Genomic DNA, 14,222 nt, shown 5'->3' with positions numbered 1-14,222 from the left:
TGAAGACATGTACCAGATAAAAACAGCATTTGAAGACCATAGCCATTTATGAGCTCTCACAGTTGGGCCATTCATATTTTGGCTCTGATCTGCCATTTGCCTGGTTGCTAACCCTCTTGTTGAAAACTACAACCACCTTAGCATCTCTTAGGTCCTCATTTCCAGGTATCCAACCACAAAATCTTAGGCACCAACAGCTTTGCTGGATGGTAGGCACACATATATTATTATGAAAATGATTTTATCTCCTTTGTAGATATTTCAATGGTAACAGGCCCATTCACATGCATTATCTCATTTGATCTTCTCCACAATACTATGAGGTTGGCAGAATAGTGTCTATTTCTCTACCATTCATGTAAGATAACTGCTAGTTGGTGGAGTCTTCTGGCTCTGAGTTAGCAATGCCCACGACAACTATTAAGGGAAGAAGCACAGAATGACTACTGAGGAGACTGGAATGACAAAGATTACATGTTGTAATAAATACCAATAAAGACAAAGAAGACATCCCTGCAAACTGATGGCACATAAAAGAGGTGTGACTAAAAGGTACAGAAAAGCTAGCTCTACAGCTACTTGTGTTTGCAAAACCTCTCTTAATCCTCTGGATCTCTGTAAGACTTCACCACCTAGATTTTCTCTGACCCTCTAGCCTTTTCTGTTTAGCTTCCTCTCTTTTCCTCCTTCATCGTGGAAAGTTACATATGTATTTCACAAGTTCCTACTCATTTATGTCCCTGTAGATCTAAGCAAGCCTCAGTCTTCCTTGTCATTTCAGGCTGCAAATTTTCAAGTCCCTACCTCTGCCCGCATCTCTCATCTGAGTTCATCATGTATTTCCAATTGGAAATCCCTAAATTGACTCTCGGATGCCTTATGTATATGTTCCATCACTAGTATCAGACTCTGACTGCCTTATCCTAAAATTCGTTTTTCTTATGTGTGCCCTGTTTTACTGTTATTGTTAATGAAATTTGACCTTCCCAGTCTCTCAGATATTCCTTATTTCTCTCCCTTTCCATCCAACCAGCTGGCAACACCTGCTGATTCTCTCTCTGAAATGAATATCCTTTTGTTTTGTCTTCATTACCTTCCTATGATAGTCATCATGGAATAAGTCCTTAAAAATGTTTTTCCTGGACTACTTAAACAATAACCTGCTATCTACTTTCCTTGAACCCATTGAAAACCACTCTTTCAACAGAGCCAAAATAATCTTTCTGAAAATTAAGCTTTGGGCATTTCATCTTCTGCTCATAGACTTTCAATGTCTTCTCATTACTTCAAGAAGCAATCTATTAGCATGGTATTCAAGTCCTCTACCATGGGCCTAAAGTACCTCAAAAGAAAACAAACAAACAAAACTGAAGATATATCTATAATGAATTTGGCATAAACCAGTTACTCATTAAGCATTTTCATATATGTTATTATAAATCTTCACACAGACTTGCAAGGTGTCATTACTACTATTTCTATCTCCATTTTACAGAGCAGTCAAATAATTCATCCAAGGCCAGAGAGCTGGTTGGGGGGCAGAGCTAGATCTTGAAACACAGACCACTTGCCTCTAAAACATATGCTCTTTCTGCTTTTCCACACTGTCGGCCTTTTCCCTCAAGACATTTATTCTGGTCAAACTGAACGCCTCACAAATTTGGGAACATAGCCTGTTTCTCCTTCCTTTGAGGTAACACTCACGCTGGTATCTTCATCTAGCATGTTCCTTCTTCAGGTTCCATCAGCCACAATCTCTCCCACCCTATTTGCATTTCTTCATCACTACAAACTATACTAGTTTTACCTTCCTTGGAATCTACCTGATGTCTGAAAACAGCCACATGTACAATTTTTATTTTCCCTCCTTGATGTTAAACTTTATATCTCCAACAACCCCAAATAAATTGCTGTTCCACAAATACATGTTGAATTAAAATGATCACCACTATACTTTCTACTCCGAAACTTTCATTAGGAGTGTAATAGTAATTAAGAGTCAGAACTGGATCTGAATGCCTGCTCAGTGCTATCTTGGGAAATTTCTTTAGCTTCATTAAACATCAGTTGCCTCATTCATAAAGTGAGGATATTAATAGTGACTACCTCATTGAGTTGCTGTGAGTTCATAAGATGATGTAAACAGAATTCTTACATAGTGTCTGGTACCTGGTAGTTTGCCAATCGATATAAATGGTATAAGTGATAATAATGATAGTAGTATAAGATGATTTACTTATGGTCCTAAGTTATTGTAGGAAATAATCATCTGTGTCATTAAATTACCTGTCATTTTATAGAAAACGGAGTAGAAAAATAAACCAAATCAAAAGCAGTTAGCTAAGGAATCAAGAATAGAATAAGAGACTTAATTGCCAATCATCTCCTGTCATCCTGAGTATGAAATGACTTCAGGATGAAGGTTAGCTTGATCTATCAACAGGGCTTATCTAAATGTCTTTAAGTGATTCCAGGCTCTAAAGGTATCATCTCGGACTGGGAAGCGACAGGTCTGGCTGTCAGAACTATCTTTGAGGCTAATACAGTTATACAGTTCCCTCTGCCATCTATCAGGGACACACTAACAAGTTGAAACAGCAGCAGTGACAGCATCAGGATCTAAGCATATGATGCTATGGAGTGGGTGGCTAATGAATTCCCCCATTAATACGCTGAGCTTCCATGCCTTCTGAATGCAGTCAGGGATCTAAAATCTATCATCTATAGCTTCAGGGAGTCAATGAGTTATTTCTTGCCCTGTTGCAGTGAACAATACCCCAGGAGTAATGACTAGTAACAGTGTAAGTGGTGGGTCAATGAGATAACTCATCCAGCCAACAGTGTTAAGGTAGGCCTGCCATTAAGTCACATGAGCCCCAGCGTTCACTTGATGGTACCTAGAGTTCGCCTTGCTTACTGCACTTCAAATTCACATGTCTAAAAAGCTTCTGCTATTCAGAACTTGTTCGGCTATCTGGATATATGCAGTATATCTAGGCTATATGCCACGAGGCTGGCTTTAAATCAGTAGCATCCTGACTTCTCAGAATTTTGTATCTCTTAGGTTGCAATCTCAGAAACCTGGTTAAAGTCTATCTGTTATTTAGGAAAATAAAATATATTGTTTTCTCTGACTTAATTTTTTTTAACTGATGAAAAAGTACCAGTGATATTAAAAGCTATCCATAACTGAAAGCTCACTATATGCCAGGAGCGAGGCAAGCGTGTTATATACATCATCTCATAATGTGTAGGAAACCTAATATCTCATAATTTAATTACTGTGGTCTTTCAAGTCTGTTAGCTCTCTGTGAGCCAATGTTGATTACAGTATCCCCAAAATGTAGCACTTTGCCTGGCACATACAAAACACTCAACTTAAATACACTAGTTGATGTTCATGAGCTAAATTCTCTGAATCCTAAATTTTCTAAATTCCTATTTGGTATGCATTAAGGATTCTGAAACATGACTGTTATCAGTTAACAGTGAAAGAGTCGCTGATGTAAGTGATAAATGAGAAAGATATGGCCATTTGGCCTCTGCTTCTCATCATTGTTTACCAACCATGAACTATTTTCTATACATTTTGTTGACTTAATTTTTATGACTGCATTATTATACATTTTATCTATACACTAAATTTATCATTCACTTTTCCTGCATATTTTGAGGAATCAAAGTCTATAAAATGCTTTTACTTGTATATGTGCTTTTTAGTTTCCACTTTACTTGGTGGTAGCAGCTACTCATCCCACTCAATGTGGCTGTACCCTCATTAGGACGCTAGTTGCAGCAAGGACTCTCTCTGGGCTCCGTTAATTCCCAAGGGTAGGGCCAGGCTGTTTATGTCTTAGCCCTTTGGAACATTATACTGAAGGGCAGTGAAAGCACCATGCATCACCTTGTGTTGTTGTATGGAGACAAAATGCCCTACAATGACATGCCAAGGAAGCTCCATGTCATATCCTATTGACCTAACCAGGTCTGTCTCAGAGGTACCTGGCTTCTTCACCCTGTGCTTATAGGACACTCCCAAAAGTCTCAATTGTGAATCTGATTAATTCAAAAACAATTGCTTTCAATCAGATTAAACAGGAATTTGTTTTCAGAAACAGTCTTGGCAGGCTTTTAAAAATACTTAAAATGAGACTCTACTTTTAATTTTAAAACACTCTTCATTCCCTAATTTTTTTTCCTCTATTGAAGTTATTACCTTCCAGATATGTCATCAAGAAAACTACCATCCTACATTTGTGCAGTTTTTTGTGGAAAACAAACAACTCCTAAATACTTTATTCCCTCTGAACCTCAGGAAAACCCTGTAGTGTAGTATTTTTTTGTGCCCATTTAAAAGAAGAGGAAGGTGAAGCCCAGGGCAATGATGACCTGCTCACAGCCAAAGAGCTCACCGGATGCTGAGATTCAAATCCACATCTTTTTTTAATTTCAAATTAAATACATTTTTCCACAATGGCAGGCTGCCCTCGAAACCGAGTGTGCCATCAAAGTAAACAGATTTAGATAGAAATACTTTGGGAATAACAGAGTTTGGAGAAAACACACCCCAACTCCCATGCAGGGAGCTGCATCTGGTCCAGCCTGCGTAAGTGCTCACTTCATCAAATCCCCACTTCCACTCCCCTCTCCCACCTTCTTCTCCAGTTCTGCCGGCATGGAACGGCTAAGCCGGAAGCTGCAGAGAAGATCCCCAGCAGGCCCTCTCCACAGAAGTGGCTAATGATCTGGAAAAGCTCCTAAGCCCAGAAAACCCAAAGAGGCCTTTTTCACTAAGAACAAATAGCAATGAAAGGGAATACGGAGCCAACCTGCAGTGCACAGCACTCTGTGGGAAACAAAATTGCATCTGTTGGACACCTTTGTTGTTTTCTTGCTCTTTCCCTCTCTACTTGTGTTACCAGTCTCAAAAATGCCAACATTCCTCTGTACTCCTCTGCAGATTCCCCCATATACAGTTTCCTAAGTCAAATCCAGTTCTGCCACTGGCCAAATCCAGACACAAATCTAAGGTAACACTTAACCACCTAACCTCACTGAAGACTAACTCAGCAGATGTTGATGTTTTATTGTAAATATCTCACACAGAGACAGCTGAATGAGGCATCCGGGCCAGTAATTTATAGATGCAATAGATGTGAGGAACAGACCGTTTATCATAATTCAGCTTTGCTCCCATTTATTCTCCAGGAGTCTCTCCAAATGCTATAAATTATAGAAAAACAATACTGTACATACCAAACTTAATAAATATTCTATTTCCCCAAACATGGCACTTTTACCTGGTGAGCCTTTTACCTGGGGTTGGAGGGGGGACAGTTTTTGCAAGGAGAACACTCTGCCATTATGAAAAGGGGGTAAGTCAGGGCAGCGGTCCTCTCTCTTCTCTTACTCTGTTTTATCTAAGTATCTACATTATAAGTCAGGAGAGAAACAGTTGGAGAAGGTTATAGATTCTTGTCAAACAAAACAGATGCCTTGACACATAAATTTTCACTGTTCCTGAAAGGTTCATAATTAAAAAATGAATCCAAGAGGATTTACTGTAAATTACACACAGGGAGAAAGAAATTAATAGCATATCTTTTTTACACCCTGTATTAACTACATAAAGAGAAGCTAATTGTTGCCCAGTTATGCTTGACCTTCTATTTTGTAGGTGGTGAAAGGAGGTTGTCAAGAGTTTCATGAGAGAATAGCAAGCACTTCATGGTAATCCCTTCTCTGGTCCTATTCAGTTTTTTACTGATTGGATAAATGAAGGTGAGTGTAACATGACACAGCTTCATAGAGCCTACATGAGAGGTCAATAGGCAGATGTCACTTGCAAATAATAGCAGCTTCTCTCCAAATATTGAGCAGATTAATTCCTCAACAATAGATGTCAATGGAGAAAACACATTTGAAGTAATATTTCTTTACAAATCCCTCTGCCCTAAGACACCCTCCCTCCACGGAATTTCATTTCACGCCTACGTAGTGCAAGCAAAGATCTTTTTGCCTTTGCCAAACATGTTTCATCTGTGATTTCATTAATATTACAATTAATAATTGACACAGAAAGTAGTGCATCATGGAAGTGTGAACCAAAAATGAAGAAACATAAGCTAATTTGAAGCACTGGCGCCTTCAGGTGAAGAACTGATGTAAAGAAAGGGGCACCAAGACAGAGGTGGGGTATGTACTGTCAGTGCATTTTTTTTTTCCCATTTCGGTTTGCTCAGACTATCTGTTGTTCTACATAATAATAAAAAAGAAAAAAAGAAAGAAAAAAACCCCACAAAAGCCAAGATATAGAAGCCACCGAAGTGTCCATCAATAGACGACTGGATGAAGAAGATGTGATGTATATGCACAGTGTATTACTCAGCCATACAAAGGAATGAGATCTTGCCATTTGCAACAACATGGATGGAACTAGAGGGTATTATGCTAAGTGAAACAAGTCAGAGAAAGACAAATACCATATAATTTCACTTATATAAGGAATCTAAAAAAACAAAACAAGTGAACAAACAAAAAACAGACTTTACATAGAACAAACTGGTGGTGGCCAAAGGGGAAGGGGGTGGGGATGAAATAGATAAAAAGGTTTAAGAGGTACAAACTTCCAGTTATAAATAATTAAGTCATGGAATTGAAATGTAGAACACAGGGAATACAGTCAATAATATTGTAATAACATTGTGAACACTGAGTAATGTGTAGAATTGTCCAATCACTATGGTAAACCTAAAACTAATACAACACTGAATGTTAATTTGACTTCAATTTTAAAAAGCAAACCAAAACAAAACAAAAACTAATTTCTGTATCCTCTAGCATAATTTAAGCTCCAAAAGGTTGGAGATTTTAGTGAAAGTAGGTAACTATTTTATTCCCTTTGCTAACCATGTAGTAAGTACTCAATAAATATTTACTGAATGAATAATAATAATAAAAAAAAAGACTAATGACTTTGAACCAATTAGCACATGATTCAAGAGCTTCCAGTGGAGAAGGAGTTTAAGAAGATTCCAATTTTCCTGGGGCGCCTGAGTGGCTCAGTCGTTAAGCGTCTGCCTTCGGCTCAGGTCATGATCCCAGGGTCCTGGGATCGAGCCCCGCATCGGGCTCCCTGCTCGGTGGGAAGCCTGCTTCTCCCTCTCCCACTCCCCCTGCTTGTGTTCCTGCTCTCGCTGTGTCTCTCTCTGTCAAATAAATAAATAAAATCTTTAAAAAAAAAAAAAAAAAAAAAGAAGATTCCAATTTTCCTAAAGAGGTTTTAATGCATGGGCATTTCAGGATGACAAAGAGAAAGAAGTGGGAAAGGTGAGGGATAGGATTGCAGGTAGCCTAGAGCAAGGGTAATCCATGCAGCATGCATCCATCCACAAAGTCCCATTTCAGCTCAGGGGGTGGACTCCCCTGCTGGAAGCCGGAACTCCTACCTGCTAAATTTCCCTGATGCTCTCAGAATTCTTTCCACCCACTGTAAAGCTTGAAGTGAGGAAGTGAGAGGTCCTCAGAGCTGGCAGACAAGAGGAAGCCTCTTTGCCATTCCTGCTCAGGGGACTCCACAGCAAGCAGGTCTGTTCTAGAAAGGGTGCTCACCTCAGGGTCAGACTCCTTGGCGTTCTTGGAAGAGAATTTTCTCTTCCTTCAAATAGGCTAAGTGGGGGGTAAAAAGGGCTTGTTCCAAGGACAGAGTTACTGTGGCTCAAAACACTTCAGGAATTTCTAGGACTTGCTAATTACTGAGTTTATACTTTGTTTTTGAGCAACTTAGGAGCTTGGCAACCAATCAGAAGTAGCACCAAGGTACTCTTGGTTGTTTCCACAATCAACAGCCACACTGGAAGAATGAAGTTTGCCACTTATGACCCCTTGCTAGGAGCACATCTCCAGGAGGACAGGTCCTCTTCCCCAGGCCCAGTGCCTCCTTCCTCCCCTTACCTCTGGGATCCATCCTACCTCCCTCTCCTCTTTGTGTCTGCCATCACTTCTTCTTTTCCTCTGGTGGGTTTCTCTTCTCTAGGTAAACTGCAAGCAGGAATGGATCCTTTTGCCTCCTGCCCAACCCTTTCCACTTTCCTTAATTGTCCTTGAATTATTTTCTTTTTGAGCAATGTTCTTTCGTACAAGGAAACAAGCTACGTGCATTAAACAAATCTACATTTTACAGATTGTAAAAGTCACATAAAAGTATCTTAGTAGGTATTTATGGCTTCGTTTTCCTGCTGCATCTATGTAAATGTCCAAAACAAGAAGCAGGTTTTGGAATCAAGTCTTTTGATCTTCTACTTGGATTCCTTTATTCCTGAATGTGGTAAGGAACCTTCCCTTTGCTCTGCCCATTCTGCCCTCACGTTTTATCACAGGTTCTTTACATCTCTATGAAGAAGTTTGCAGCCTAGGGCAGGGGTCACCAAAGTACAGCCTGCAGCCTGCTTTTATAAATGAATTTTTATTGTAATACAGTCACACAGTTTTTACCTCTGGTAGACATCAGAGATAATCCACTAGGGAATAAAAGATGGTTTGTAATTATTAGACCAATGGAGTGATCCCATGCTCAAGAGGGTCATGAGCATGTCAGGACCATTCCAGAAGGATGTGGTTTCTCCATATCGTAGGGTCTCTCTTTTCTCTAAGAAGGTCAGATGATGTCAATTGAGAAAGGGCAATCTGTTGGGATTTTCTAGAATGTTTAAGCAATGATATAGTATTACTGGAAAAGGTCCACAGGACCCAAGTGGGTCTACACATTTTGATGTAAAATTTCTTCTTTTTTTGCTGTTAAAGATATTAAAACAGAATGCTGTAGTTCCTCCTAGAAGTTCCCAGGATCCTCATATCCCTTTTATAAAAACAAAACATTTTAAGTAAACTTTCAGAAAATAAGAAACATTTCTCTTAAAAGTGGAGATGCTCTACAAAACACGAAAGGGGAGAAGTGGATAAACTGGTAGCACATTATCTGACTCAAAAAAAGATGCTCATGGCTGTGCCAAATCATCTTTTTCTTAGTAAGTCACACTGAACAAAAAAAGAAGATAAATCACCATGAAAATGCAAGCGAGCTGGTAATAATAGCCTAGTTATAGCCGCCATGAAATAGTCATTAAGTTATATGCGGCATAAATCTCACAGAGTTTTGTAAATTATGGTGGTTTTTAGAGGCCAAATAAAGATAAACCATACAAATTATGGCTGTTTTTCTCTGTGCTCCTTGGCATGACTTTCTAAAATGCTTAAGCTCAGGCTCATAGGACCATATGGTTCTTGAAGCATCTGAGAAAGCATAAAGGTTCACAACTCCGTTAAGACCCCTCTTTCACTTTTTGAAGGTGATCATTCCTAACCAGCCCTTCCCTGCACTCTTGCCTGGTTTGGCTCACACTGAGGCTGACAGGCTTCCAGCTCAAGCCTTACACTTCAAGCTGCTCCTGTGTCCAAGGCACACTGGAAGAGCCGGTGCTGGAGATGGGTGGCGCTTGCAGGCTGAGCTGGCTGCTGGTGGTTCCAGCCAGCCACCTCCACTCCGGAGACCAGCCATAAAATCAAACTCTCTGCCTTCCTCAGTAGACCAGGACATTAGCAAAACTCAGATTCAAAGATGCCCAGTAAAATGTTCCTTTTCCTCCTTTTTGGAGGTTGGTGGTAATCCCCAGTTGATCTTTCCTCTTAACTGCTTTTTCCCCCTGCTATTTAAACTGAATTCTTATTGCTCCAAATTAAATCCATTCTTTCTGGCCTTGTCATTGCTAACTAATGAGAACAATTCCTCTCTTTGCTCCTGGTAGCTGCACCTTGGGTGCTTATGGATGAGAATCATATCCTTCTTTAGCCTACTTTCCTAACTGCACACTGCACAGGTGATAAAATGGGTTAATTGTTGCTATAAAAATATTTTCTATCCTCATAACGAAGTAAGTTTTTCCTCCATATCATTTTAATTTCTTAGAATTGCACTGTGTTCTTAACAATCTGCATTGACTGAGGTTGCAGTCCTATTGGGCATAATTATATATACAAACAAAATGTTGGATATACAATATACATGAATCTAACAATTCTGGGTTATTGTGCTGTTTCCTTTTTGCCCCACCCACCCCGGCCTTGGTTTTTATCACATGCTCTTTACACCTGTGCGAGGAAGTTTGCAGCCTAGGGTAGGGGTCATCAAAGTAGAGCCTGCAGCCTGCTTTTTTTCTTTTTTTTAAATAGATTCCATGCCCAGTGCGAAGCCCAGCATAGGGCTTGAACTCACAACCCTGAAATCAAGACCTGAGCCAAAATCAAGAGTCAGATGCTTAACCAACTGAGCCACCCAGGCCCCCCTGCAGCCTGCTTTTATAAAATAAATTTTTATTGGAATATAGTCACACACATTTCTTAAAAACATGTTATCTATGGCCATTTTCACATTATAATGGCAGAGCTGAGAGTCTGACAGAGATTGTATCACCTGCAAAGCCCAAAATGCTTGCTTATCTGGCCCTTTACAGAAACACTTTGCTGACCTCCAGCATAGGAGGTTATTACCACCCACGTGCGCTTTGCTACTTGCAATAGGTGAAGGCAAAGTACCAGGTAAATCTCTTATTTACACCTAGGCAGTCTGCTAAACGTTGCATGACAGGCCAAACCACACAGCTGAGTGGTTTGGGTGTCTGGACTGAAAGAGTTTTTCATTTTTTATCCCCGAAGTATCCCATGGGCATCAGGTTCACGTCTAAAGGGACAAATGAGGCTTGACACCGGGGCTAGCCCTGGGATACGGCTCCAACACACCTAGGCAATTTTTATAATCATGTGCCTCTTTGCCGAGCCTATCTAGAATGTTCCGCTGCGTTAATCTGGCTCACCGACTCACACCAGCAGGAAGACAAAGAAATCCAGGCCCAGGCCTGGTACTCACTATGTGAAGCTGGAGGAAATCACCGAGGCCCGGAGCACTGTCGATCCGCACCAAGATGCCATCCTTCACGGTGGTGCTGAAGCCCACGGCGAGGCGGTCAGAGCGCGTGCTGGGCCGATCATTGGCCGGCCAGGTGTAGAGGATGAGGCCTCCGCTTTTCCCAAAGATGTACGTAGCGCCAGCTGTGAAAGCAAGGAGAGAGGGAGCCATCAGGGCATGTACCGTGCATCTGCAGCTGCAGGCACGCTGCGGAGGCTCTGCACAGACCGCTGCGGAGAGGAGACGGCCCCCACATGCCCGTATTTGCTTACTGAGAGGGATGGCAACCAAAGTCTCGCAAGGCGGCTGTCACCCCAAATTAAAGATGCAGGCAAAATGAATTAATAACAAAGCAGATGTTAGCAAGAGGCATCCCGAACATCTTCAGTTCCTGCGTATAATGGCAGACGGCAAATAACATGCCTTGTCTGAGAGCGTGGGTACGTGGTGACAGACAACTTTCCCGATTTCCTCAACAGCAGAGTTAATTTTCCATCTCGGCTAGGACAGGCATGAGAGAGAAAACTAGTTCCCCCCATCTCTTAGCTCTCAGAACATTCTGGCCTGTGGGGCTGGGAGCAGCTCCGGGAATGCCTCACAAGAGGTAAGGTGTAAGTCCAAAGCCATCATTCTTTTCACACCTGGACCTGCGAGCACCCCCACAGAAAAGAAGGCTGGAGCCTGAGAAAACCAAGTTCTGCCTTGGCCTATTTCACTATTATGTTGCTGTAAAATATGTGATAAAAATTAATTCCAGAAGCCTTTTAAAAATTAATTTACTTCCCTAGTGATGGTATTTATCTGGTATTATGTAACAGCTTCCCTCTCTTTTCCAAACTCAATTTCAAAAAGGGAATATAGAAGACATAGAAAAAAAAATCTCACAATGATGAATTTGGAACATAAGTGGTATTGCCACTTATGAATAGTGGATTTATCAGTGTTTTTAGTATTTACCATCTTTTCACTCTTTTTACAAAGCCAGGGATTAGTAAGAATATATTAATTTAAAAATATGTAGAAAACAAACAGGAAGAAAAATAAAGAAAATATTTGCATCTCATAAGTTTTAAAAGTTTGTTTTTAAAAATAGGTTTTAAAATCTAAATTTGGAGGAACCCATTTAGATTTGGTACCCAGAACAGACTACATCATTGTAGTTTCTATGGCTATATGTATGTTACCCGTAGTGAGTACTTCCATATGTTACTCATCTCAAAGTTCAAAGAATATTTGGCAGATTTTCTTGTGTGTTCCCACTGCACATGGTCCAATCCTTGAAACTATTTTAAAGCAGCATTAGATAAGCATTCAGATTTCTTCAACTTCACTAAAAATCTCCAGCACTGGTTCACATTTAGGTTACAGGGAATATTGGATTGAATTATGTTGTGTGAAGAAAAAATGAGTTATGCAGCTTATTTAGAAATAATAAAGTCAACTGCTATGAGGCTAGAATTAGGAGTATATGTCATATGTCATCCTTATTTTAAGCACTAAGCCACATTATACTCTGAGGCATATAGAATCTAATTTGTCCTTTTTGAAAGGTCACTATTCTAGTCTCTCCAATATGCTCAGTTTGTATATTACATGTAGTATAACATTATCTTCCTTTTATGAATGTCTCAATCCTGAGGGGATAGTGTCTGAAAAGACCTCCACAGTCATCTGGAGAATTTGGGATTGTGGTACGGAAAGTTTATGATTAATGCTATATGCAAAACAATATCTGTTCCTCACCATCCACAGATACCCTTAATGCTTCTTAAACTTAGAAATGTGGACATAATGATTTACCCTTGATATCTATCCATCTGTGAAGAATTTAAATAATTCTCTTTCCTGTAGATGATTACAAATGTCATTGCCACCCTCTTTATTCTTTATTTGGAAAACTGAAGGTTACTCAGTGATCAATGTATAGAATCACCAAAAATGCAAATCAGCCTGTGACATTTTGTGGCAATTTATAAAATCTTACCCTATTTTATCCTAAATATGTAGTGGATTCTGCTACAGAGATAAATCCATACTCTATCAGGAAATAATTTTATCACTTTGTTACAAAAAGAGCAAGTCCAAAGTTGATAATAGCAACACCTATGCGTGGCGTTTTACAGTTTAAAAAAACCCTTTCAAATTCATTAGCTGGATCTTCACAACAGTTCTATGGGATATTTCATTTGTTAACAATGTTTGGAAATAGAGACCCAAGCATCTGACTTACATAAATGGCACCTCTTTAAGTCTCCAGCTTTCCCTCCTGCTTCCAAAAGCCTGTCCTCACCATATGCCAATTATAGCTTAATAAAATTATTCAATAAACTATACCAGTGATGCAAAGTTGACTATACTTTATTCTTTTCACATGTTCCTATAAGACCAAAATGGAATGAAAACAAAGCCATAGCCCCCAAACCTGGCATATTTTCAAAAGCTAGTCTGGCCTTCTAACCATACAAATAAATTTACAAACCTTCTATTCTGCTCATATTTTTTATCCACTGACTGTTCAGTAATTCTCAATATAAAGAATATAAAAAGGAAGAACATTTTAAAAGATAAATACACAATTTCTTATATATAGTGGTTAGGAGGTCATCATGGCTTTAATTTTTAAATAAACAAAGAACAAAACCTCACTATGATAATCTCAAGGTAGATCAAAAATCAGCCTTAAAAATTATTTTGCTTGCTTTTGTTGTTCTGAATTTAGGATGCCACTATGTTAGATAATTCTAACTTTGTAGATGAAAAGGGCAAAAAAGTACAAAGTCCTTAGCATATTGGCTTATTCTGCCATGTGGAAATAAATTAAAAATGTGTATTCTTGGTATCGAATTTCCTAGTAAGGGTAAATAAATACCCTGAATGCTCCCATAGTTCAATGTTGGCTTTAAGGAAGTTAATTAATATTTACAACTTTCTATTCTGAAAACCTGTTATTTTTTCCCCTCTTTAGTTAGCTTTGCTATCTTGCATGTGAACTTTCTGTTAATTTTAATATAAAATGCCTAGAGTCCTAGGGGGAACATGGACTTATTTTCCTTTACATTTTCAAATTAAAAAGTTAATTTTGTTATTTTAAAATGTGGATTACAAATCAACATTTGGGGAACATCCTAAGAACTATAAGAACCCTCCTTAATCCATTAAAGATTTTCATTTCCAAGCCATGCAATACCACATCACATGCTTTCTCCCCTGAGCCTAGTTTCTCTGACTGTTGGTTTCTCGCTGTGCTAAGTATACTGGTGTG

General features: G+C 39.4%; 1 protein-coding gene across 35 annotated transcripts in view; it reads right to left on the bottom strand.

Annotated features, from left to right (window-relative positions):
* The window catches only part of NRXN3 (neurexin 3), a 1,527,623-nt gene that overhangs the window by 344,488 nt on the left and 1,168,913 nt on the right, over nucleotides 1–14,222 (bottom strand). For all 35 annotated transcript variants that reach the window (XM_032406089.1, XM_032406090.1, XM_032406055.1 and 32 more), the window contains one exon: nucleotides 10,922–11,103. In XM_032406089.1, the coding sequence (XP_032261980.1) occupies nucleotides 10,922–11,103 (182 nt within the window). The remainder of the gene's footprint in view (nucleotides 1–10,921; nucleotides 11,104–14,222) is intronic.

Source organism: Phoca vitulina, unplaced genomic scaffold (genome assembly GCF_004348235.1).
Source record: "Phoca vitulina isolate PV1807 unplaced genomic scaffold, GSC_HSeal_1.0 scaffold7, whole genome shotgun sequence".
NCBI classification, from domain to species: Eukaryota; Metazoa; Chordata; class Mammalia; order Carnivora; family Phocidae; genus Phoca; species Phoca vitulina.
The sequence above is the reverse complement of the archived record's forward strand: the minus strand, read 5'-3'. Positions and strand labels throughout refer to the sequence as shown.